Raw genomic sequence first — 27,321 nt, 5'->3', positions numbered from 1 at the left:
ACTAAGTTAAAAGGTGATGGAATGGAGATTGTATTAGTTTGGTGCAAAAGATATTGTGGTTAAAAGGTTAAAAATTGTAAAAACCACAATTACTTTTACATCAACCTAATACTTATTCTGAGAAACGGGATTATAGATGTTTCTTTATAAAAGTTCTGAAAGGTTTTTTTGTTACCTTGCATAATTGATGCTGTTCTGTTTCTCTCCACATCTTTCCATTATGTTTCTGTTATTCAATTATATCCTTCTTTTTTTTTCTTTTTTTTTTTTTGTATTTATTGGGGTGACAATTGTTAGCAAATTTACATAGATTTCAGGTGTACAATTCTGTATCACATCGTCTATAAATCCCATTGTGTGTTCACCACCCAGAGTCAGTTCTCCTTCCATCACCATATATTTGACCCCCATATCCTTCTTTATGTATCATTATTTTCTTTAAGAATTTTTCCTTTTTTCACAGAAGGTCCTTGTATATGTAATTTATGGAGTTATCTCTGTTTATTAATGACATTTTCTGGACATGTACAATAATTATAGATGTCTTCAAAACTTAGTTTTGTTTTTTAACAGAGCCCTTAGTTTTTTAACAGAGCATAAAATCATGTACCATTTTGAATAAAAATTACTATAGGCCTTCAGTTTCTCTACTTAATTAATGGCTTATTATATGTTAAATTTTCTTCTTTTGAGCCATTGAGGATTTTTCTGATTCAATATTGTGGAAGATGATATGAGTAATACTTATTTCTTCTGCCTTCCTTAGGTTGCCCTTGATAAGCATTCGCCTCCTGGCATTAAAGGGAGAAATTTTAAGTTTTTCATTAATTGAATATGAAGGTCTCGTTTGGACTATTAAAAAGAGTACTTTTGTTCCATTTACTTTTCTTTGCTTTCTTTAGTTAAAGAGTTCTATAACTATAAAAGCAGATCCCAAATAACCTAGTGATACTAATTCTTCTTAAGATATTTTCAGTGCTATCTGGCACCTGAGACAGTTGTGACATTCTGCCATCCCCTGGAGAATGCACCTTTCTTAGTTTTATCTTTACCCCCTCTTTTTCTGAAGAATGCTTGTGTGTAAGCATGGTGGTAAGACTATCCACTTTAAAATCATATCCCTTCTCAATCACAACTTGTCTTTTGGCTATTTGCTAACATATGAATTCAGTTGCCACACCCACCACTGCTACCCAGCTATGACTACCCGTCCAGTTCTGTTATAGCAGCATCTCACAGCTAATTTGTATTATGTAGGATGTGTTCCTTCCCAGAACAGTCCTTAATATTTTTTTAAATCCTTAATATTTCATAAATTGAAAGTTGATTTGTTCTAAGTGAAGATCTTATCTCAACTAATAATTAGAAAATAAGGATTTAGGATATGTTCAAATGGCAGTTTATCTTTCATTGTGAGATGATTTTATTGTAAAATTGGAGTTGACTGTATTAAATACAGCTTTTTCAATTCAACTGACAAGAGGCTGGCTTTATTTTATTTTATTTAATTTTAGCTGGGAAAAGTTCTCTGTTATTTGCTTGTTGACTCCTAACTATTAAAAGCAAGAAGAAAAAATAGTTTGTAACTTGAAGGATGAACATTTGAAGTCATACTGCATTGCTGACCAGTGTTTGTTTTAATCACTCTGACAACTAGCATTACTACCTTACTAGTCACCATAAAGCAAAATGCCATTCTTTATTTAGTTAATTCAGTGATAAATATCTCAGGCTTTTGAAACATTTTATTTCAGGGAGATCTCAATTGCGCATGCTGATAGATTTTATTTTTAGCCTAAGCTTTGTTGTCACATCTATCTGGCAAAAGCTTGCAGATATCTTATGTCTTCTGACCAGAAGTGTGATGATGGTTTTTGTCCCTGAGTTTAGATGCCTCATGTTTTGGGCCTCAAGTTCCTAAAGCTACAGGTCCACTTGGAGGCAAAATCCCAACTGATTTTTACTACATTTTATCTAGACTGTGAATGTGCCTTTGCCCTTGTGTGTTTCTACATCAGTAGAAATATCCATAAAGCTGGCAGTTTGTGAAGCAGATTGCTGTCAGGCTGTGGTGGGAAGTTCAGAGTAAAAAGTTGACAAAAAGTGGATATTACTGTTTAAATCAGATCCTCATTAATATTTCAAATTTAGCAATTCCAAAGAAAATGAAAGTTATTTTTATTTTTAAAAAAGTCAAATCATCAAATAAATATTTTAGAAATAAATGGAACCAGGTGTTTGCTGGTTTATTTTACAAAGGATACTTATGCAAGTTGTCTGAGGTAGTTGGATCTTTTTGATAGGTTTTTTAAAAATCACCTAATTTTGTCTGTTTGGCCAAATGTTTTGTCTTTTCCCCCCCTTCATGATTGCTGTTGAATATGTAGATTTTACATGCTAGGCTTAGTCTAAACTAGGAAATGATTAATGAAAGATTTTATAATTGTTTGGTATAGGAAAATATCATTAGCATGTTGTGGTAGGATGTTACTGTACATAGTGACGTATTAAATCTATAGAATAGTCTTTGTGGTACTAAGTCTTGCTTTAATGGGATTCTGTCTCTGAAAGACTTTAATAGGAACTGCTGGTGGAGATATAAAAAACAAGTTTAGTTTTGATTTGTAATTGATGTTTCCACTAAACTCTTTAAAGGTTTCTTCATTTATCTGGTTTCATCTTGTAGATGATAGGTAATTTTCCTTGATAATCAGCCATATCTGTTGAGAGTAGTCCCTAGTTTATTAATATTATAGTGAAATCACAGAGAGGGACAACTTTTCATCAGTTACCCAAATTATTTTTGATATTAAAAATAACTTAGGAGTTTGCAACTACCATAATAATAATAGGTCCAAGCAATTCGCTTTCTGAATTACAAAGAGAAAGAGTATGTTTACGGTGGAGCAACCTGTGGACCCTACCTTTAACGAAGAGTCAAACTTACACCAGTAATGGAACAAACTGACATTACATGGCCCCTGCTGATACACTGAGAGGAACACAGAATTCACTGTGCAGCTTTCCTGTTGAAAAATATTTAACCAGAATCTAATAACATGAGGAACCAATCAGATAAATCTAAATTTTTGACATTTTACATGCAACTGGCCTGAAAGCTTCAAAAATCTCAGTGTCAAGAAAGACAGCCTGCCTTCCTCTTCAACAAAAAGTTCTGGGGAACATTTCTAGAGAAAAGGAGACTAGAGAAACATGACAGGATAGCATTAAGGGACATACTGGGAAAATTCAGGAAATTTTAATATTAAATAATATATTATTCTATTAATAATGTACTATTGTATATGTTAAATTTCCTGGTGTGATAATTATGTTTATGTAGGAGAAGCACAGAACAAGAGCCTTGTTCTGATTTAGAGGTGAAAGGTTTCAATATCTGCAAAATTGTACAGTGAATGAGAGAGCGTGCACACATGCATGCAGTGCCGATGTAACAAAATGTTGATAATCAGAGGAAACCAATAATAAATTAGGGCTTAACAGCTCAGGTTACAGACTATATCTGCCTTCTCTCCCTCCCTCCAAAAACTTGTTGCAATTTTCAGTAATTGCTTCTTTACCTGCCTTTTAAGTTTGATAATAGCATAGAAGCATCCTTGTAGAATAATTGAAGTTTTCACAACCCATAGAATCATTTATTCTTTGTATAATAACATAATAAGTAATGTTATATCACTTGCTTTTGCAATAATAGTATATAGCTTGACGTGTAATATTAGAGGTAAAAATCTCAGGTCTTGAAGTTTGAGTTGGAATATTCTAAGGAGGTAGTGTTTAGTTGAGAAAACTAAGATCAGGTAAATGATTCTGATCCTTTTCTGTTAGGTTACTTAAAGATATTAATTTTGTTCTGATAAATGTTTCTGTTTTTCTGAATATGCCAATTAGGGCTGTCTTTGTGCAGAAGAAGTTGCACACAGTAAGATACAGCATGAGATGCTGATATTTATGTACATATTGTTCTTTTAGAGTGAAATTAAAATGCTTGATAATGCAGAATTGACTTTTAAACAAAATTTGGTTTTGGTTTTGGTTTTTTTGGGTAGTCTTTTGAAAAAGTTTATCCCTAAAAGTTTGTGTGTGTGTGTGTGTGTGTGTGTGTGTGTCTGTGTGTGTACACATATGTATAAATTACTTTCTGTTTTTTTCTTAGAGGAGTGAATGTCGTTCCTTTTCTAGAACTTGTTGGGTTACCTGACAGCGTAGTAGGCATTCTGAAAAATTCCCAGAGTGGAAATGCACTAACAGCATATGCCTTGTTTAAGGTAGGTATTATTATTATAAATTGATTGCACCTTACCCTTAACCAGTGACCTGCTCAGTTCTCTGGAAAACTCCATGTTAACACCCAATAGTTCTCTTTTGTAACTTAAAATATTATATTTCATTTCTTATATGTTTAATGATTAAAATTTAAAAATTTTAAGTGTAAATAAAATGATGTTTGTGGAAGAAGTGCTTTGAAAATAGAGAGATCATTCATAACCCACTGTGATTAAATGTGAAACTTCAGAATTTCCAAGGAAGAAGTCATCTTTTTGACATTTTTCCTATTGATAGTATATTAATTTTCCTGACTCAGAGATCCACATACCACCTGACTTATTTATGAAATTTAGTATTTATTTTGTTTATAATAGTCCATCTTCTTAATTGGTAAAATATTAAAGTTTAATTCAGATTGTTGTATGTGATAAACCTTAATTAGACTTATTGTTAGATGGTATGTATGTTTCATTTTAGAAGTTCATAGTCTTTATAACTGTTTTCTGAATTTAGACAATGACACCTTTAGATAGTTTCTACACCATGGGTCTTTATTTCGGAAGAGGAAACTCATTGTAAATGATGGAATTTAGCCATATTAATCTCATTTTTCTCAATTGACAAATAATTATGAGGTTCTTTGTAGCTTCATCTTAAGAAAGGACATATGTAGAAAGGATTTGGAAACTACATGTTATTTTACTTCTATTGTATAAAAATAGTTAAAATTATGGTTATAAAATAGTACCCAAAAGTAAAGTTGTTTTATTTTGTCATCCTCATTAAATACTCTGAAATCTTGGGAGATTTCCTCTTTTATTATAATTTTGACTAGAGGGCTAAAGCTTAATTGCTGAGTTTTTCAACATTAAAACTTGTTAAATTCATAAATCATCAAGTTTCTAGGTACAAAGAGTATAATTTAGCCTTAGTAAATTAAACTATCATGATGATGATTTAAACCATTTCCCTAATTATAATTGTTCCTTATCCCATGCTCCCATAATGTGTGTAGCTCTTATGTAATTCATATCACAGTCTGTGTTACTTTTATTTTTTAATGTTTGTTTTCTTTATTTGATTATGAGTGCCCAGGTATTCAGAATCGTGTCTTCTTTCTCTTTGTGTTTTCAATATGCCTGTTATTGTGCTTTGTAGGCAAATCAATGCTCAGTGCATTTTTGTTGTGTTGGACTTGAAACGTGAAGCTATACATGTAGGTAGATTAATGTCAGCAGTGTTTCTTCTCACTCACGCTTCTTCTGGGACATGGGAAATGTGGAGGGGGATTCTCCTGGGTATTTACTGTAACCCAAAGGTTTCTCAAGTAGAGCAACAAACACTGAGATTTATTGCTTAAATAAGGCAAATCCCCAAAAAGAGATGTGGCAAATATGAAAAAAAATAATCTGCATGACCTTCTGGCATTGATTCTGGCATTAAGACGCTCTCATGGTACTGTCCTTGAAATGTACGGTAGTTTGAGTTGACAAAAATTTGTTGAGCCCCTACTATGTGCCAAGTGCCAGTTCTAGGTACTGGGGATACGGTAATTAAATAGGACAGTACAAAATACCTGCCCTCGTGGAGCTTATATTCTAGTGGTAGGAGGCAGTTGGAGAGACAGACAAGATAAAGTTAAGAAAAAAGACACACACACACACATGCACACACAATGTATTTAGATGGCAGTAAGTGCTAAGAAGAAAGAACAAACCAGTGATGGAGGATGTGTTTGTGTTGTTTGGTGTTTGCCTGTTTGTTTTTCAGAGGGTGGGTTACAAGAAGGTGAGAATGTTAATCAATTAGCTGAGTGGGAGAAGAGCATCCCAAGCAGGGGAAACCAAAGTAAAAGGTCCTGAAGCTGGAGGATACCTGGAGTATGTGAGGGAATGGTGAGGAATCAGTGTGGCTGTGATGAGTGAGCAGGGGCACAGGCAACAAAGTGGCCAGATCAGGGCGTCCTGAAGGGCGATTGTGAGCACTCTGGTTTTTTACTCTGAGAAGATAGAAGGTCACTGGGCAGTTCTGAGCATCTGACTTATTTTAACAAAATTACTTTGGCTGCTGTATTGAAAACAGTCTCAGTAGTTTTTGAGACGTCATCAAAATGGTGGCATGAGGTGAGCCTCTGTAAACCTCCGCTGGAATTTACAACTTATCGAACAGCAATAACTCCACAAAGGACTCCCTGCACAGCAGACAGGCAACACGAAGAGGCCCATTATTGAATTCACCTAATGGTGGGTGAATCACGCGAGTGGGGGAGGAGGGAAGGGAGAAGTGCACAGACGGAGCCCCGTGGGCGCAGGACGCAGACCTAGCTCAGTGCTCCGAGCTCGCTGTATCCCGGAACTACCACAGTTGCGGGAGAGGGAAAAACTCGGACTTCCAGGGCTCCGCATATGGCCCACAGTGCTCAGGGGGCAGCATATAACACGGCTGAACCCAACGCTCACGGCAGAGACCTCGGAGAAAAGACTGAGGGAAGAAGGCTGAAAATGGTGGTTTAATCCCTCACTGCCAAGCAGAGAATGGAAGCCTTAGGTCCTGAGACTAGCTGCCGCCTCCCTACCCTCCCAGAGCTCACCCCGCCCCCACCTGCCCAGTGCTAGAAACAGAACAGTAACAGAGTCAGATCAAAAGAACAGAATATTTGCTGTTCTGAGAACTGTGGACTGCAGACACAGATTTGCAGCCAAACTAGTTTTGGCAAAGGGGAGGCAGCTGTGGAAGCAGGACCGGATGTGGTGGTGGTCACCACCATTGCTCTGGGCCACCTCTAACAACCCACGCCGCCCATGACCACACCTATCTGGCAGATCCCTGCAGGAGTAAACAGAACTGCTGAAACATATGGGCTCTGAATCTGGTGCAGGAAGAGCTTTGGAACTTCAAAAGCTCTCCACATACCCACACGGACACTGCACCCTGTGACCCAGGCGAACTATTAACAGAGGAGAAGCCCGTCTCCCAGGGAATCCCCCCATAGTGTGAGAAGCTGGAATAGTGCACAGAAAACATAGCACTATCGTGTGAGAGAGAAAAAAAAAGGCTGCAGTCGGAGAGAAAATAAAACATTCTACCAACAAGTACTGGAAAACAAAAGACAGACCTCTTCCTATCAACCTATTGCAGAAGCCCTACTGTAGATGTCTAGGAAGAGAAATAATAAATCAGTAATTGCCATGAATAACCAAGGCAACAAGACAGCTCAGAAAGAAAGTGAAAACTCTGCAGAAAAGGAACTTCAACATATGGAAATATGTGATTTAAATTACAGAGAATTCAAGATTGCAGTTTTGAAAAAACTCAACGAGATGCAAGAAAACACAGAAAGGCAGTTTAATGTACTCCCAAACACAATCAAAAAACAACATGAGAATTTTACGAAACAGATTGAAATTTTTAAAAAGAAGCAAATAGAACTTCTGGAGATTAAGAACTCAATAGACGAAATGAAGAATGAAGTAACCAGCTTAGGTAGTAGAGTTGACCAGATGGAGGAAAGAATCAGTGACATTGAAGATAGAAACCTGGAAATGACACAGATGGAAGAAGAAAGAGACTAGAGACTTAAAAGAAATGAAAGAACTCTACAAGAACTTTCTGACTCCATCACAAAGAGCAATATAAGAATAAGGGGCATACCAGAAGGAGAAGAAAGAGAAAGGAACAGAGAATATGTTCAAACAAATTGTTGATGAGAACTTCCCAAATTTGTGGAAAGAAGTGGAACCTCGAATTCAAGAAGCAAGTAGAATACCTAATTACCTCAATCCCAAAAGGCCTTCTCCAAGGCACATTGTATTGAAGCTGTCTAAAATTAATGACAAGGAATCCTCAAGGCAGCCAGGGAAAAGAAGACGGTAAACTACAAAGGAAAGCTCATTAGATGATCATCAGATTTTTCAGCAGAAACTCTACATGCCAGGAGGGAGTGGAACCAAATATTCTAACTATTGAAAGAGAGAAATTATGAGCCAAGAATAATATATCCAGCAAAGATATCCTTTAGATATGAAGGAAGAATGAAGACCTTTCCAGACATACAGAAGCCGAGGGAATTTTCTGATACACGACCTGCACTATAAGAAATACTAAAGAAGGCTACTCGAACACCATCTACAGGGACAATTTGTGGCAACCAAAACATAAAAAGGGGGAGAGTCAAGGCCTGAACCGGAATATGGGAATGGAAAAAATAAGTGTGCTGAAGAAAATAGAATACTCTAAATATCAAACTTTCTTTTACATAAACTTAAGGGTAACCACTCAAAAAAAATCCAGAACTGAAATATGTACTGTAATAAAAGATGAAACAGTGAAACATCATAGAATACCACCACACAGAAATTATAGACAAAAATAGAACAAAAAGGCAAAGAAACAATGGAGACACAGCCTTACCAGAAAACTAAAGATAGAATGACAGGAAATCCTCACGTATCAATAATCACCCTAAATGTAAATGGACTGAACTCACTAATAAAAAGGCACAGAGTAGCAGATTGGATCAAAAAACTAAACCCAACCATGTGCTGCCTACAAGAGACATATCTCAGCAACAAGGACAAGCATAGACTCGAAGTGAAAGGGTGGAAATTGACATTCCAAGCAAATGGTATCCAGAGAAAATCAGGTGTAGCCGTAATGATATCAGATGAAACAGACTTCAGGGTGAAAAAAGATAACAAGAGACAAAGATGGACATTTCATAATGGTAAAGGGGACTATACAACAAGAAGACATAACAGTCATCAATATTTATGCCCCCAATCAGGGAGCACCAAAATATACCAAGCAACTACTAACAGAACTAAAGGGAGAAATTGACCAAAACACAATTATACTAGGGGACTTAAATACATCATTGAAAACTATGGATAGATCGTACAAACAGAAAATAAATAACGAAATAGCAGTCCTAAATGACACATTAGATGAAATGGACATAATTGACATATATAGAGCACTTCATCCTAAAACATCAGACTATACATTCTTCTCTTGTGTACATGGAACATTCTCAAGGATAGACCATATATTGGGACATAAAAGCAGCCTCAGCAAATTTAAGAAGATTGAAATCATACCAAGCGTATTCTCTGATCACAAGGCTTTGAAATTGGATATAAACTGAAAAAAGAAAGCCGGAAAAAACACAAATACATGGAGATAAAACAACATATTTTTAAAGAACGACTGGGTCAAAGAAGAATTAGAGGGGAGATCAAAAGATACATAGAAACAAATGATCATGAAAATACATCCTACCAAAAATTTTAGGATGCAACAAAAGCAGTTTTAAGAGAGAAATTTATATCATTACAGGCCTAGCTCAAGAAACAAGAAAAATGCCAAATAAATAACCTCATGTTATACCTTAAAGAACTAGGAAAAGAAGAACAATGAAACCCAAGGGCAGCAGAAGAAAGGAAATAACAAAAATCAGAGCAGAACTAAATGAAATAGAGAACAAAAAGACAATAGAAAAAAATTAATGTGACAAAGAGCTGGTTCTTTGAAAAGATTAACAAAATTGACAAACCCTTGGCTACACTCATTAAGACAAAAAGAGAGAAAACACTAATTAACAAAATCAGAAATGAAAAAGGGTAAGTTATCACGGACACCACAGAAATATCAAGGATCATCCAAGAACACTTTGTAGGACTATATGCCACCAAATTCAATACCCTAAAAGAAATGGACAAGTTCTTAGAAACATAGCCTTCCGAGGCTGAACCATGAAGAACTGGAAAATCTAAACAGACCGATCATCAGTAACGAAATTGAATCAGTCATTGAAAACCTTCCCAAAAGCAAAAGTCCTGGACCAGATGGCTTCACTAGTGAATTCTACCAAACCTTCAAAGAGGATCTAATACCAATTCTGCTCAAACTCTTCCAAAAAGTTGAAGAAGAGACAGTACTCCCTCACTCATTTTATGATGCCAACAATACCCTGATACCAAAACCTGGTAAGGACAACACAAAAAAAGAAAACTACAGACCAATATCTCTGATGAATACAGATGCAAAACCCTAAACAAAATTTTAGCAAATGGAATACAACAATGTATTAAAAAGATTATTCATCACGACCAAGTGGGGTTCATCCTCGGGGCAAGGAAGGTTCCACATCCACAAATCCATCAATGTGATACAGCACATAAACAAAATAAAGAACAAAAATCATATGATTATATCAATTGATGCAGAAAAACCATTTGACAAGATACAACATCCATTTATGATTAAAACCCTTAATAAAATAGGTATAGGAGGAAAATACCTTAACATAATAAAGGCCATATATAACAAACCCTCAGTTAATCTCATAATTAATGGTGAAAAACTGAATCCCTTTGCTCTACGTTCAGGAGCACGACAGGGCTGTCCCCTATCACCTCTGCTTTTCAACATAGTGTTGGAAGTCCTTGCCAGAGCATTCAGGCAAGAGAAACTAATAAAAGGCATCCAAATTGGGAATGAGGAAGTTAAATTATCACTCTTTGCAGATGACATGATGCTATATATACAAAACCCTAAAGATTCCACCAAAAAGCTGTTAGAAACAATCAAGGAATACAGTAAAGTTGCTCGCCACAAAATCAACGTACAAAAGTCCATTGCATTCCTATATACTAACAATGAAATCTCAGAAAAAGAAATACAAAAAACAATTCCCTTTGCATTTGCAGCAAAAACAATAAGATACCTAGTGATAAACTTAACCAAGGATGTGAAGGATTTATATACTGAAAAGTATAAGACATTTTTGAAAGAAATTGAAGAAGACACAAAGAAATGGAAAGACATTCCGTGCTCATGGATTGGAAGAATCAACATAGTTAAAAATGGCCATATTACCCAAAGCAATATACAGATTTAATGCAATCCCTATCAAAATCCTAATAGCATTTGTTAAAGAAATAGAACAAAAAATCATCAGATTTGTTTGGAGCCACAAAAGACCCAAAATGCCAAAGCAATCTTAAGAAAAAAGAACAATACTGGAGATATCTCACTCCCTGACTTTAGCGTGTAGTACAGGCTACAATAATCAAAACAGCATATTATTGGCAGAAAAACAGACACATAGACCAATGGAATAGAATTGAGAACCCAGAAATAAAACCACATAAATATGTACCGATAATTTTTGACAAAGAAGCTAAAAACATCCAATGGAAGAAAGACAGCCTCTTCAATAAATGGTGCTGGGAGAAATGGATAGCCACGTGCAAAGGAATGAAGCGGACTGCTATCTTCACCATGTACCAAAATTAATTCAAAATGGATCAAAGACTTAAGCATAAGGAAAGACACAATAAACTGCATAGAAGAAAGCATAGGTACTAAACTTATGGACCTTGGGTTCAAAGAGCATTTTATGAATTTGACTCCAAAGGCAATGGAAGTAAAAGTTAAAATAAACGAATGGGACTATATGAAACTTAAAAGCTTCTGCACAGCAAAAGAAACCATCGACAAAATAAAGAGGCAACCAACTGAATTGGAAAAGATTTTTGCAAACAGTGCCTCTGATAAGGGGCTAATATCCAAAATATACAAGGAACTCATGAAACTCAAGAACAAAAAAACAAAGAACCGAATTGAAAAATGGGCAGAGGACCGGAAGAGACATTTCTATAAAGAGGACATACAAATGGCAAATAGACATGAAAAAATGCTCAACATCACTAATCATCAGAGAAATGCAAATAAAAACCACAATGAGATATCACCTCACCCCAGTGAGAATATCTGTCATCAACAAGACCAATAGTAACAAGTGTTGTAGAGGCTGTGCATTAAAAGGAACCCTCATACACTGTTGGTGGTTATGCAGACTGGTGCAGGCGTTATGGAAGGCAGTGTGGAGGTTCCGGAAAAAATTACAAATTGAATTACCATATGACCCAGCAATCCCTCTCCTGGGTATCTACCCAAAAAATCTGAAAACATTTATACATAAAGACACGTGTGCTCCAATGTTCATAGCAGCTTTGTTTACGGAGGCCAAGACATGGAAACAACCAAAATGTCCTTCGATAGATGAATGGATAAAGAAGTTGTGGTATGTATACACAACGGAATACTATTCGGCGGTAAGAAAAGATGATATAGGAACATTTGTGACAACATGAATGGATCTTGAGAGTATAATGCTAAGTGAAATAAGTCAGACAGAAAAAGCAGATAACCCTAGGATTTCACTGACATGTGATATATAAACCAAAAACAACAAAAGAACAAGACAAACAAATGAGAAACAAAAACTCATAGACACAGACAATAGTTTAGTGTTTACCATAAGGTAAGGGGTGTGGGGATGGGAGATGACGGTTAGGGGGATCAAATATATGGTGATGGAAGGAGAACTGACTCTGGGTGGTGAACACACAATGGGATTTATAGATGATGTAATACAGAATTGTACATCTGAAATCTATGTAATTTTAGTAACAATTGTCACCCCAATAAATTTAAAAAGAAAAAGAAAACAGTCTCACAGAACAAGGGTCGAAGCCCAACGACCTGCCAGGAGGTCATTGCAGCAGTCTGGGTGAGAGCTGATAGTGGTTAGGACCAACGTGGTAGCAGGAGAGGCGCTAAGAAGTAGGTGGATTCTGTCAACAAAATAAAGAGGCAACCAAACAAATGTGAGAAGATACTTATAAATGCCTCTGATAAGGGGTAATATCAAATATATAAGGAACTCATACAACTCAACAACAAAAAGACAAACAATCCAATTTAAAAAATGGGCAGGGGACATGAACAGAAACTTTCCCCAATAAGACGTACAAGTGATCAACAGATATATGAAAAAATATTCAACTTCACCAGCTATTAGGGAAATGCAAATCATAACCACAGTGAGATATCACCTCACACCTGTTAGAATGGCTGTTATGAGCAAGGCAAATAATAAATGTTGGAGAGGTTGTGGAGGAAAAGGAACCTTCATATACTGTTGGTGGGAATGTAAATTGGTACAGCTGCTATGGAAAAGAGTATCCAGGTTCCTCAAAAAATTAAGAATAAAATTACCATATTACTCAGCAATCCCTCTCCTGGGTATCTACCCCAAAAATCTGAAAACATTTATCGGTAAAGATACATGTACTCCGATGTTCACTGCAGCATTTTTTATGGAAGCCAAGACATGGAAGCAAAGTATCCTTCTATGGATAATTGGATAAAGAAAATGTGGTATATATACACAGTGGAATACTACTCTGCCATAAGAAAAGATGAAATACTGCCATTTGTGACAACATGGATGGATCTTGAGATTATTGTAAATGAGGCAGAAGAAGTCAAGAACCATGTGTCTTCACTCATGTGGGATATGAAGGCAACAAAGGAACAATACAAAGAAACAGAAACGCATAGACACAGACAACAGTTTACTGGTTACCAGAGGGTAAGGGGCGAGGGAGTGATAGAAATGGGTAAAGGGGGTCAAATATATGGTCATGGAAGGAGACTGACTGTGGGTAGTAAACACACAATGTGATATATAGATGATGTATTACAGAATTGTACACTTGAAACCTATGTAGTTTTGTTGACCATTGTCACCCTAGTAAATTAAAAAAAGAAAAAGTAGGTGGAATCTGGATGTATTTTGAAAGTATCTTACAAGTTTTGGGTGTGAGCAACTGAAGAGTATAATTTTCATTTCCCGAGATGCAGACAACTTTGAGAGGAGCAGGTTTGGGGTGGGACCATTGAACCATAAAGACCATAAAGAGGTCAGTTTTGAACAAATGACATTCAGAGATCCTATTAGACCTGAAGTTGGAAATGATTAGGTGGTTGTATATACTGGAATTTAGGGAAAAGGCTGAGACTGGAAATCTAAATTTAAAAATCATCAAAATGGCACTACAAACATGAAACTGGACAAGACTGCTGAGGGAGTGAGGTAGGTGGGGGGAAAAGAGTCCAGGCACTGAAAGCTGTCCCACTGTGTTCAGAGGTAGACGACATGAAGAGCTGTCAGCAAGGACGACTGGAAAGGGGCAGCCTCTGATATGGAAGGAAACCAGGCAGGTGGGGCCTGACAGCCAAGTGGAGCAAGTGCACCAAGGAAAAGCTGCCTTATGTGGTTCTCATGGTTCAGGGACCTCTGTGCTCTGTGAGGAGAGCAGTTTTTGTGGAGAGGTGGGTTGAAAAAGCTTAGTAAGTTCAAGAGAAAATGAAGAGGAAAATTGGGGGTGGAGAGCACATGCAGCTCTCTCAAAGAGTTTTGGTATCTGGCACACCTACAGTTAATACTGCGAATTTTAATACAAAAACTTCAGAATGGATGCAGACTCTGGTTTTACGATTCTCTTTGACCAGTTTGTCTACTGTTTAATTTTGGTTCTTACGTCTCTGATCAGAGTTAAACCTGTGCATGTCTGCAACACATGTACCATTTTACCACTTATTGGCCTCTTGGAGGTTCTGGTTGGGATTCCAGGCCCAGAGCAGATTATAAGAAGGAAGGAGCATAAGGACTGAAAAAGTCATAGGAAAGAGATTTGGAAGTGAAGCTAAATTTACTAAAGAAGAAATATTAGATCTGAGCTTGTTTCTCACTATCTGAAGTAATTTGGTTCTAGTTTAATTCTCGACAGTGTCTGAGGGTTGTCAGGGTTTTAAGGAATAGAGACCTGTGTACCTTTGTTGTTGGTAGTGGTCCTGAGCCCTCTTTGCTTTCCCAGTGAATCCATCCCCCACCCTCAACCCCCATCCCCGATTCACTAGCATGAGGTAACAGACTTCAGTGCTGCCACTGCGAACGTGCTGTAATCCTGGGTCAGTGTCTGAGTGATGAGTATTTGTACAATGAGCTTACAGATGAAGCGCCCTTGTTAGGAGAGAGAACCACGTAGGATGTAACTATATTAGCCTTAGAAAGCAATAAAGTAAATTCAGATTGTTTTTGCTTAAGACGATAGTCATAATTGGGTATTGATCTATTTGCCTTTTCCTTCAGATTGCAACACCTGCCCGCTACACCGTGACTTTGGGGGGAACCTCCTTCACTGTGAAGTATTTGCGTAATCGTGGCTACATATCAACACCGCCTCCTGTTAAGGAGTATCTACAGGACAGGATGGAAGAAACAAAGGAGCGTCTCACAGAGAAAATGGAAGAAACAAAGGATAGACTCACTGAAAAATTACAAGAAACCAAAGGAAAAGTTTCCTTTAAGAAAAAAGGGGAATAGGATGCCTTATATAACAGGTTATAGACAATTCCTGCACTTTAACCCTTTGGAGACTATGGACAAAGATACATGCTCCTGATTATATTTTTGGTTAGTTGCCTAAATATACTAGTTCTCTGAGGGTTAAAGAACTAAGATACCTTTGTAACATTAAATATTGCTAGAAAAATCAGTGTTTTTTGAAAAAAAATGAACCCAGTATAGGAATTTTACATCAGTAGCTGAATTAAGACGTGGTTAATGTCTTATAAGTCAGAGCTCTTTTTCAAGGTCTGCAGAAAAATACTTGCTTTATAGTTTGTTGCAGCCGTAATTTAGTCATACGAGGCAATTGACTCCTTGAATAGCTGATCTGGCCCAAACAGGATGTCAGCACTCGGTCTCCATCTTTATGTTATTCGCTGAGATTATACTATATTCAGTTCTCAATGTGGAGACAAACTGTTTTCAAAACTGCCTTTGAATAAGAGGAAATGTAGTGTTTCTATAAAGAATGTATAAAGAGTGTACCAGTTAAAATACAGACTTTATATGAAGACAGTTGAATAAAAATTGAGTCATTTTTATGTAAATAAGATGTGTTGGTTCTATGTAAATGAAAACAATTGACCATTTAAAAATGATTTTTCTCTGAAGCTTGTAATCAAATTTTGTAAAGTAAATATATATGGCCATAGTACTTTTTCACCTAGAACATAAAACTGTGACTTGTGTCCTCTGCATCTAATTTTTCAGAGGAAAAGTGAAAATGATTATACCTTTATTGTTGAAATCAGATTATCTTAAGCAGTTACTCAAGCTTGTGGTTGTCAAGCAAATACAGGTTTGGAAGGATGGAAAATGACATCAAGGTTGTCACGGAGCTGACTCACTCTTCCTGTTGTGTGGTAGGCCTTGGTCTCTGCAAGCCAGTGCTCCTTCCTAGTTTCTTTGTTTCAGAGTTAATGTTGATGTCATTATGGAATAAATTTTTAAATTGTAGCTGCTGTTTTACCCATTATATTGAAATATCCTTGCTTGAGCATTTTACTTGAATTTTTTATATTACCTGCTTGAATGAAATCAGCCTTTGTCAGAGGGGAAAGTTGCCATGAGTGTATGTGTTTGTTTGAGGATGTCTGTGTCTGTTTCCTTTGGCTTTAACTGCTTTTACTTCAATTATGATCGTTGAATTGATATTTGGAAGAGGGAATGGCCTATTTCAAGATTGTCTAGATTGTCAGAGGGATTGCCAGAAGCCATCCTGCAGGAATTATTGCTGTTTGGCAGGATTTTTATATTTAATATTTAGTTTGGCCAAATCTGGAGAATACTTTAAATGGAAAAAAGTGTTTACATTTGATACATCTAATCATTATGTTGGAACACTTCTTAATACGCTGTGGTTGGAATCTTTCTTTTGCGGGGGCGTAGTGTGGAGTAGTGAGAGGACAAGAGCTGTTGCTCTGCCACATGCAGTCTTTTTTTTTATTTTTTTATTTTATTGGGGGACATTAGGGGACAGTGTGTTTCTCCAGGGCCCATCAGCTCCAAGTCGTTGTCCTTCAATCTAGTTGTGGACAGCTCAGCTCCAAATCTAGTCGCCATTTTCAATCTTTAGTTGCAGGGGGCATCTAGTTGCAGGCCACCATCCCATGCGGGAATAGAACTAGCAACCTTGTTGAGAGCTCGTGCTCTAACCAGCTGAGCCATCCGGCCACCCCTCCTGATGATCAGCGGCAGCTCGTTATCTTCAGTCCATTATGGAAGGCACAGCTCACTGGCCCATCTGGGAATCGAACTGGCAACCCGGTTGTTCAGAACTCATACTCTAACCACCTGAGCCGTCCAGCTGCCCCTGCCACATGCAGTCTTAATCAGGAGAATGGTTTGTCTCTTAATACAGAGTTGAACATGTGATTTGAAATTAACAGTACATTTTCAAATCTAAATACAACTGACATATTTTAACTTGTTTATTAAATAATTCACATTTTTGAAGATATTAAATACTAAGATAAGTATAAACACATTTCTTGTTTATTTTTTCTTATTAGTTTTTAACCACTTGAGACTTTGCCTGTGTTTTAAAATCTTGTGTAATATGGAGCTCGTTCTTTTAAAACAATTTCTTTTCACTCTGCAAATTGCACAGGACATATTTTTCAATGCAGATAAATTGTGGATTCTTAGCAGAAGTCACTAATAATCCTGAGACTAAAATTTATTTTTCTGAGTATCCACCTTTTATTTAGTTCATTTGAGTTTTGTTGCCATCCAGTTTCATAATTGTGTTGTGTTTATCCAGTATAGAAAGGGAGATACTGATGAATGCTTTGAAATTCTTTAATGATAAGTTCTCTGAGGAAGTGAGAAGTTCTTTTGTCATTATTTGGCATCAGAAATATTTGTATCACATCAAATGTTATTGCTAGCATATTGCTAACCTAGTCTTTAAGGCAAGCTACAAATAGCTTACAAGGAGACACTTGTAATATGTTGTATCAAGTTAAATAAATTGTTAAGCTACACACAGAATAAATAGTTTGCAATATAAATAATAAACCCCATTTCATTTACAATCAACCTTATCCTTTGGATTAATTCACCCATAACTTCTGTGAACTATGAAAGCAGTTCTGCATGTCTGTATTTAAGTAGGATGTGTTGACATGGTAAGAAGGGGGCTGTGACTGAGATTTAACTTAAATAAAGTGGATGAAAAGGGTTTGCTCAGCGAATTAACAATTGAAATGAAAAAGATTAGGTAAGAGACTTAGTTTGTTCAAGAATAATAGCAAACAAAGCCAACCTTTTAAAGTACCAAAAAATGCCTTTCATTGAAAACAACCTTTTGTATATAAGTACTGTTCACAGATTTCAACAAAGGAGAAAAAAAAATGCATATATTGAGATTACCTTCTAGTAATGAAAATAATAAAATTATGCCTCAAAACATAATCTTCAGTTTATTTATTGTTACAAAATCTGCCCCCATTTATATACAAATGAAAGATATTATTATAGTTCTTTATGCTCCCGGATGAAATGGAGCTTTTTGCCTGTCTTATTTCAGTGATTTTAGAAGATAATTCCAGGAATTTAAAAGATCATAATAGTTTGGGCAGAAGAGGTATTTGAAGTAAAGAGGCAAGTTGTCTAGCTTTTTCCTTTGTTCTTTCCACTGGGTTCAAGCCATCTTCAGGATTTCTTAACCAATTCAGACGTTGTAAACAAGGCCACTGTAGAATGTGGCAGAATATGGTGATGGTAATGAAATGGACAGAATTTCTTGTTTTCGTTACAGTCCACTTTTTTAAATGGGGACTTTCATTTCAGATTTTCAAAACTGAGTTTCCATATGGCCTAAAGTACATTAAATGTTACCAAAGTTGGTTGGAAGTATTTTTCAGTATTAAAAGCTTACTATTAGGTTGGTGCAAAAGTAATTGCGGTTTGCAATTATTTTTAACCTTTTAAACCTCAATTACTTACTTGACTTTACAACCTAATACTTTTTTTTTTTTTTTTGGCAGTTTTGTAACTTTATTTGACGATCAGCAGTCAGTTCTCATCTACATTAACTGTCTGTAGATTTTTGAAAGTGGTGACAGGTACGTAGGTAACCAATGTATAGAGCTTATTTGGTGAATCTTCATCCTCATTACGCTTCCTGGACAACCGCACCCGGATGCGGTATGGGACATTCCTTATTCCTTTGGCCCAGACAGCTTTGTTGAGTCTGGTGTCAATGCGCACATCTGGTGTTCCCATCTCCTTCATGGCAAATTTCCGGATCTCTTTGAGTGCCCGTGGGGCACGCTTCTTGAAACCCACTCCATGGATGCGCTTGTGAATGTTGATGGTGTACTCCCTGGTCACCACCTCGTTGATGGCAGAACGGCCCTTCTTTTTCTCGCCACCCTTCTTTGCGGGAGCCATCCTGCCGGGCCCAAGTAGAAAAGAAAGAGCGCGAGGTATTGTGGGAGAGGGAAAGCAGCGTCTCCTACAACCTAATACTTACTTGACTTTATCCATGCCATAGTCCGCAGTGCATCTGATTTTATAGGTCTAGATGCTCAAGTGGCACAGAAGCTTCCATATGGAAAAGTATGAACCTCTCTGCCACTTGTGAGTTTAACCACCTGAACTAGAAATCTATAGAACCAGAGGTATGTACTTTTAATTATTTATTCTGCAAATATGAACTTTGTTCAGTCTCTTACTGGTTCATCTGTATGTTATGTAGTATCACGTTAGTATTAAATGGAATTCCAAAAGATTCTGCATCATGTACCTGAAGGTGCAATAGAGTTAAGATTGCATTCTTCTTCTTTGAGAGACTTCAATGGTCTAGGGGACCCACTCCTTCCCTGAATTCATCGTCAGCCGTGAATTTTGGACTGGCCTTCTGATTCTTGAAAGATCTTTCTCCTGCACTTGGAGCTTGTAACATATGAGGTTGGACAATTAAGTTGGCGAACTCATCCTGGAAAAAGTGCTACATACCTCATTGCTGAATATCACTGCAGTCACCTTCAAAGTGCTCCCCTTGGGAAACTGCATTGACACCAGCGCCTAGTCCACCCTTCAAAGTAATTTGAGAACTCTTTTTCTGGAATGGCCATCAGAGCTGTGATATTACCTTTAATGTCCTAAATGTCATCAAAATATCTTCCTTTCAATATTTCCTTTCTCTATGGGTAAAGAAAGAATTCACTTGGGGCCAGATCAAGTGAGTAGGGAGGGTATTCCAATACAGTTATTTGTTTGCTGGCTAAAAACTCCTTCACAGACAGTGTCGTGTGAGCTGGTGCGTTGTCATGGTGCAAAAGCCATGAATTGTTGGCAAAAAGTTCAGGTAGTCTAACTTTTTCACACAGCCTTTTCAGCACTTCCAAATAGTAAACTTGGTTAACTGTCCAGCTGGTACAAATTCATAATGAATAATCCCTTTGATATCAAAAAAGGTTAACAACATCGTTGCAACAAGTTCACGAACTTAATTGAGTTAGGCCATTTGGATATATTTTTTTCTCTGAGATTTTTCCTTTGCAACTTCTGTATCAAGTGGGTTTATTTTAACTAGACAAAATAAGTTTTTAATTGTCTTCTTCAGGGTTAGGCTTTGAAAATTAAGCTGCATTCTTCCCTCTGCATCATTGACAGTCACAAACAATAATAATTACAGATTGTAATTATCTTGTGACAGTTATATGACTATTTTGATAAGAGTGATCTTCCTAGTAGAAAGAATGCATTGTGATTTCAGAAATGTCGGGGCAGAGTATAACGTTAAACCTCTTTATTCTGATCACTTGATTGGACAGTCTTCATCAGGAGGTACACACGCATCATTCTCAGGCTATGTGGTTTCTCTTTATAGATAAGAGTGCTGGCGGAGAATAAGACCAAATAGAAGATACTTTCACATTGTGTTTTCTGTGGGACAACATGGTCCATAAGAGCAGAAGTCGTAGGAAAGTTAAAGGATGTTCCACATGCTGCCCAAATCAAAATATCCTCATTCTGGCTTGAAGTGAGGATTTGATAGAACCTGTTTTCTTTCTCTCCCTCTTCCTTTCTCTATCCAGCTTTTTCTGTTTTGAATTTTGATCAATGTAAATGTTAGAAAACTCTCTTTGAAATGAGACAGAAAAAGGCGAATTTGCACGAGTGTGTTTGACTTTCTGTGCAGTGGTATACCAGTTCTCCCTCCCCATCTCTAGTGGGCAGGTCCACATGGCCTGTTCTTTGTAAGAGTGGGACAGCAAACTTGCCATTGTTCCCAGACTTTTTAGTCAAGTACATGATGAAAGTCAGCCTTTTATTCTGTTATGCTAATTCCATAAAGTTTAAGCATATGACATGAAATAATGGCGATTCCCTATCTTCCCTAATTGGTATACAATCAGATGTTTTAACTCCTTAATACTGGAATTAACAGAAAAAGAACAGCAATGTCTCCATATACACAAATGTCTCAGTTATTACCTTGTCTGTACCTCTAAATTCCAGATTTGAGATTCTGTAACGACTGAGCTATATTTTGTTTGTGTTTTATTGAGTTTGAGTAAATATTTTCTTTGGACACTTAATATGGGGACTTGTCACTGCTGCTTTTCTTTTCTAAGAATAGTGGTTACTTTGGTTCTTTCTTATGCTCGGGGTGCCAAAAGTGAGGTCTGAAGTCCTCAAATGCCAACTGTTCTGACTGCCCTTCAGCTCCATCTAGAGATAGAATTACAGGGCTCGGTTGCCATGGTGCTTCATCAACATGTACGTTTTTATTCCCCTACTAGAGAAGATGCAGGATATGATAGGTGGTAATTTGCATTGTTCGTAGAAAGAAGGTCAGAAATAAAGGACAAGTCTTAGTTTCCCCCCAAAGCTGAAAATATTATCAAACACTTTAGTCCACAAAACCTAATGCAACTTTAGTTGAGAAATCTAGACCATTTAGGAACTGCGTTATTTTGGAAATATTTTAGATTAATAGGAGTTTTGAGTCATAAACCCTAGACTTATAGAGATGTTATATAGAATTTTGCCTTTAGTGATTCACTCTAGAACACTGAGGCCAATATTTTTAGTTGAAGAGATAGGCACAAGAGAGCTGGATCTGAAATTCAGATCTCAACTTCAGTTTCGTACTTTTCCTCTCATTCAGGCACTGAGATAAAGCAAGTCCATGCTTTGGAACTTTTGAAATATATTGTATTTTTGGAGCTAAGGCAAATTTATTAATAATATTCTTTACCCTCTCCTGCTACTGGTGCCTTCCATTTTGGGGGACTTTTTAACTTCATAATTTTTCTTTAATTCTTTTAGATTCTACTATTTTCATCTTTTCTTTAAAATGATAGGAAGAGGAGAGAGTAGCTCTTCTGTTGTCTCATTTATGACTATAGGAAGGAAACATCCATTCATTTCTTATGCTTCAGCTTCATTTTCCTCACAGACGGAGAGATGGGGAAAGGTTCACTGTGGCTAGTGCAGTGCCAGCATCTTGTTACTACCTATGTTGACCTTGGCAAAGCAGTAGCTATTTTCAAATACGTAAATCTATGCTTGAGAGCAAGTAATGTAAACATTGGTAATTAGATTTAGTCTTTATACATCTGTACAAGTTTAATATTTCATATATGCAAAGAGTATTTCACCTCAGGAAATACACCATTGACCCCTTGATAAAAAGTGAGTTTGCTTTTCCCTGTTGCCCCGATGTCAGCCGATATTTGTGGCATATTTGAAATCAGCTCAGATTGGAATTTTCTATTTACTTGGGTCCAATCACTGGAACATCTGAAATGACGAGAAATGCATTTGTGGAAAATTTTAGCACTGAGAAAGAAGTTCAGTATATCCCTGATTAAGATGTAGTTTTCACTCAAAGACAGAGGTTGGCCTCTCTGAATCCCATGAAAATATGACCAGCCTTAAACCCTGGCATTTCACAGCCCATGTGAACAGCTCTGCGATACCATGAAGTGTCGTAGAGAGAAGCTGTGCTCTACATAGTGTCTTGTTGTTAACGTGGGCTCTGTGCAGGGGATAGAGCTTAATGGACCTGATAGGATACAACTTACTGGTGCTGCACTTGCCTTGCGTCCCTCTGCCACTCACATGTGGGTAGCATGCATGCACACTTCACGGAAACACAGAGAGGGTGGTGAGAACCAAATACGCTCCTGTCACGGGCAGCAGATCCTCTGAATGCAGAGGCCTGGGTGAGTTGCAACATCTCGCCTCCCCCTTTCCTTTAGCTGCACTTCGCTGAAACCCCTGCAGAGGGAGACTCGCAGGTGGTGAAAGAATTGTCAATGTTGAGAAATGGAGAACATATATGTTTAGGGGATGTTGATGGTCAGGCAAAAGACAGTGCTTATGGATAGTATTCCAGAAGAGAGTGATTGTGCCAATATTAGCAAAGAGGAGTGAAGAACGTGGCATAAGTTCTAGCTATGAAAAGACAGAGGTGACCTGAAGTGCAAGATCCCAGCACTAGGAGCCTAAGGTTCATCCAGGGTCCACTTCAGGCCTAAACTGGAAAGGAAAGAGAACACTAAGTACAATGTGCAAATCAACATTTTTAACCATTTATTCTCCCTTTGGAATTTCACATTTTATTACTAAAACTGTAAGAAACACTAACCCTATCCCCCACCCACAATGTGGTTCATTAACCAAAAATTCTATATATGAGGTCTGACAATTAATTAAGTTGGCGAAACCATCCTAGAAAAAGTGCTACACACCTCATTGCTGAATATCACTATGGTCACCTTTGAAGTACTCCCCTTGAGAAGCTGTGCACTGATGCCAGTGCCTAGTCCACCCTTCAGAGCAATTTGAGAACTCTTTCTGGAATGGCCATCAGCGCTGTCATCATATTACCCTTGATGTCTTGAATGTCATCAATATGTCTTTCTTTCAATGTTTCCTTTATCTTCCGGTAAAGAAAGAAGTCACTGGAGGCCAGATCAGGTGAGTATGGAGGGTGTTACAATACAGTTATTTGTTTACTGGCTAAAAACTCCCTCACAGTGCTGTGTGAACTGGTGATTGTGACACAAGAGCCATGAATCGGCGAAAAGTTAAGGTCGTTTTCGTGTGACTTTCACGCAGTCTTTTCAGCACTTTCAAGTAGTAAACTTGGTTAACTGTCCAGTTGGTACAAATTCATAATGAATAATCCCTCTGATACCAAAAAAAGGTTAGCAACATTGTTGCATCAAGTTTGCTCAGACTTCCTATGTCTAGAATAATGGGGAAAGAAACAGATGTGTTTTAATTAAAACCTATCGGAAGGAAGTTTCAGGCCTAGTGATTTAGTCTTCACCATTACGTTGGCTACTCCAACCCTACATAGCACTAATTGCAAGAGCATTAAAATTGGTGCCTGTTTCTTTCACTGACATTTGAAGCTACAATTGTTAATATGGAGAGTGTTCCAGGGCATAGAGCTGTTTACAAGTTTGTAGTAATTGTACAAAACTTTTTAAAAATTAAACCTAGAATATTAAAGTTATAGCAAAGCAATAACAGCTTCCTTTTTGGTTGAGGACCCTCCGTGGCAAGCATATCCCCTCCTTCAGACTTCCCCATCAGTGTTCCTGTTGTATAGATGACATTTAAACACAACTGCCCATCAGGGACATTAACTTGAGCCAAAGCTAATACTTGCATCACCCAGGTCTGTAGGCTCCAGTCTGTGCTGCCCTTTAACTGTAAATAGGAAATCTCACAGATACTAAATCACTTTTGAGTCCCATGCCAAACTCGGGTGTGACAAACGGAGCTCTCCGTCAGGCGGCAGCTCAGGGCAGAGAACAGGTGAGGGAGTGGGGTGGCCCACCCTGCCACAATGGGAGAGACCAGAGCTTTGTCCTTTGGTTTCAAAGCATGCTTACTCTGTTTGCTAGTGTAGCTAGGACATTTTGTACTTACAGATGCCTGGTAACAATAGTGACAATACAACTCTATAAATGCAAAAGGTGTTGTCAACAGGTTAAGTTATACCAGAGCTACTATTTGTAAATATACCAGGGATGCCAAAAAAATGTATACACATGACTTGTATTCATCTTTTATTATTGGTATGTATTATTACAATGTTAATCCAGTTTTTTTTTCCTTTCTTAAAATGTGTATATATATTTTTGGAAACCTCTGTATATAAATGCTTCCTGGTAAGTCCTTTTGAAAATATATTTCAGTCACCACTGTGCTGTGTTCCAAAGATTAAAACTAGTAGTTTTTGCATTACTGATTTTTTTTTTTTTTTTTTAAAGGAGAGTGGAAAGTAGGGTGAATGAGGTTTGCACGGATTAGGGCAAAAGCTGAAGTCTGGACAGAAACATGGCATTAAAACGAACTTTACAAATGCAAAGTTTTAACGTTTTGGCTGCTATTTTAATGTGCGTTTTTATTAGAATCCATTCAGAGCAAAACATCAAAACAGTGTACTGAAAGAAGTCTAATTATGATGTTCTAAGTAACAGACTCATTATAAACTGTTTTTTGCAAGTATCACAGTCAGAATATGGTGTTTTATTCCAAGGCTCACTATGGGCTCTGAAAGACTCTGGAGGATTTTCCTCGACGTGCCCTGCGTGTCTAAGTGTCTCCCTGAGGGTGCAGGCAGAGGGCAGTCTTATGAGTGTGACTCCTAGTTGATTTGCTTAGCCGACAGCAGCTTTGCTGCTTCACAAACAAGTTAATGAACGGAGTAAGCCAAGGAAGGCCAGACATTGGAGGGATATGGGATCCAGCGTAGGCATGATTTAGCAGCACTGAAGTCCAGTGGAGAGCTCCCTACATTCCCAGGTGGGGCATAAGGAGGCCTGGGCAGAACTGGAGACCATTTTCAAGGAGAGGAGGTGTTGGCCTCTGTGTATGTCCTGTACTGAGAGTAAGCCTATCTGGAGAAACTGGGTCCAGAACTTGACAATTCTCTCCCTGGCTAGCAGTGCCCAGTGTTTTCAAGAAGCGTGGTGTGCACTGTCGCAGAGGCATGAGAGCCCCACTCCAGTGCTCCTTCGTCACTGTCATTTCAGCTCCAGCCTACGCAGGCAGTTCTTGCATACACTGGCCCCTTCCAGGCATCAGTTACCTGTATTTTTCTGCCTCAGGCTTCCTGAAGTTTTCAGAGCTTGTTCAGTCCACAGCTAGGGCACTGAGAAGATAAACCCAAAGGGCAGCCCTCAACAGTGGAGATTATTGTCCTCGCCTTCTATCCTTTAAAGGCACAGCCACCATGATTTCTTGGCACCAAACTAGCCACTGTTGCCTAGAGTGGAAACCAGTGTGAGCACCTTTACTGTCTTCTCTCTCCCAACGTATTCACCTGCTTCCTCCTCTGGGAACAGCGCTGGGTAAGCCACCTGCATCCAGATCCTTGACTCAGCCTTTGCTTTCAAAGGGACCACACACTGAGACAGCTACCAGATGACATTTGCTACAGACTCCTTATGGCAGACAGGGAAGGAGGGTTTCTCTGCTGTTTCCATTGTGACAGCAGACCCCTGGGCTTACTGAATAGAATCATCACATAGGAATCTCAAGTCCTGAATCCCCGTTCCTTCTGTGCGGAACTTTCTCCATGAGGAAGATTTACACTAGTCTTAGCTTCACTGGGGAGAGCAAGTTTGGAGAATATTCTTTAATATTTCTCAAATGACCTGAATAAAACTACAGAATTTATTCTGGAGCATAGTGTGGTTTATCAGTGACTATTTGCTGTTTTAAGGAAAAGAAATCCTCTTGTAGCTATTTACCTCCTTGTACGCAGCTTTCTGATTCCCTTTCTAAAATAATCTTAATTCAGAATCCAAAATGGGTGTTATGACTAGGGTTTTTAGCTCATACAATTATTTAAATGGTATCTTTTAAGATTTCAGTTTCCAAAGTTCATTACTAACATACAGATGAAAAAAAAATTGTATTTCTTACAACTATGCTAAGCTCACTTATTCTAGTAGTTTGGTAGATTGTGTGAGGTTTTGTACATACACAATCATGTCATCTGTGAATCCATGTACTTATTTAGAGCTTAGAGATAATACTATTCTAATCTCTCAATGAGGGAAATATAGAGTACTTTTGCTACATTATCATGAACTGAAAACCTCTAATGATAAGGACCTTAACCTCTGAGGGCATCTGTCCTACTGTTGAACAGTTCTCATTGTTAGGAATCCTGTTTATGCTTTGGGCTGAACTGACTTCAGTTTCTCTGTGACAGCCATCCAGAAACTTGAAGACAACTACAAACGCCTCCCTGGGCGCCTCAGCTGTGGTGAAGCAGTTGTCAGTGT

General features: G+C 37.7%; 2 protein-coding genes across 5 annotated transcripts in view; one reads left to right on the top strand and one right to left on the bottom strand.

The window, feature by feature from the left end:
* Positions 1 to 21,597, top strand: part of FAM210A (family with sequence similarity 210 member A) — a 46,896-nt gene extending 25,299 nt beyond the window's left edge. For 3 of the 4 annotated variants that reach the window (XM_081078523.1, XM_081078521.1, XM_081078522.1), the window contains exons 4-5: positions 4,175 to 4,286; positions 15,290 to 18,454. In XM_081078523.1, the coding sequence (XP_080934649.1) occupies positions 4,175 to 4,286; positions 15,290 to 15,523 (346 nt within the window). In that variant the 3' untranslated portion in view covers positions 15,524 to 18,454. Of the gene's footprint in view, positions 1 to 4,174; positions 4,287 to 15,289 lie in introns of all 4 variants that reach the window. The other variant, XM_081078520.1, reaches the window with a different exon arrangement.
* LOC308509919 (large ribosomal subunit protein eL31) lies at positions 19,067 to 19,444 on the bottom strand (the record flags this gene model as incomplete). The annotated part of the gene is made up of 1 exon (XM_081078524.1): positions 19,067 to 19,444. One exon carries the CDS (start codon positions 19,442 to 19,444, stop codon positions 19,067 to 19,069), a length of 378 nt encoding a protein of 125 aa, XP_080934650.1.
* Positions 21,598 to 27,321: the final 5,724 nt, after the last annotated feature.

The sequence above is a fragment of the Rhinolophus hipposideros genome (genome assembly GCF_964194185.1).
Source record: "Rhinolophus hipposideros genome assembly, chromosome: 17".
Taxonomy (NCBI): Eukaryota; Metazoa; Chordata; class Mammalia; order Chiroptera; family Rhinolophidae; genus Rhinolophus; species Rhinolophus hipposideros.
Note: the sequence above shows the minus strand (reverse complement) of the source record. Positions and strands in the feature narration are given on the sequence as shown.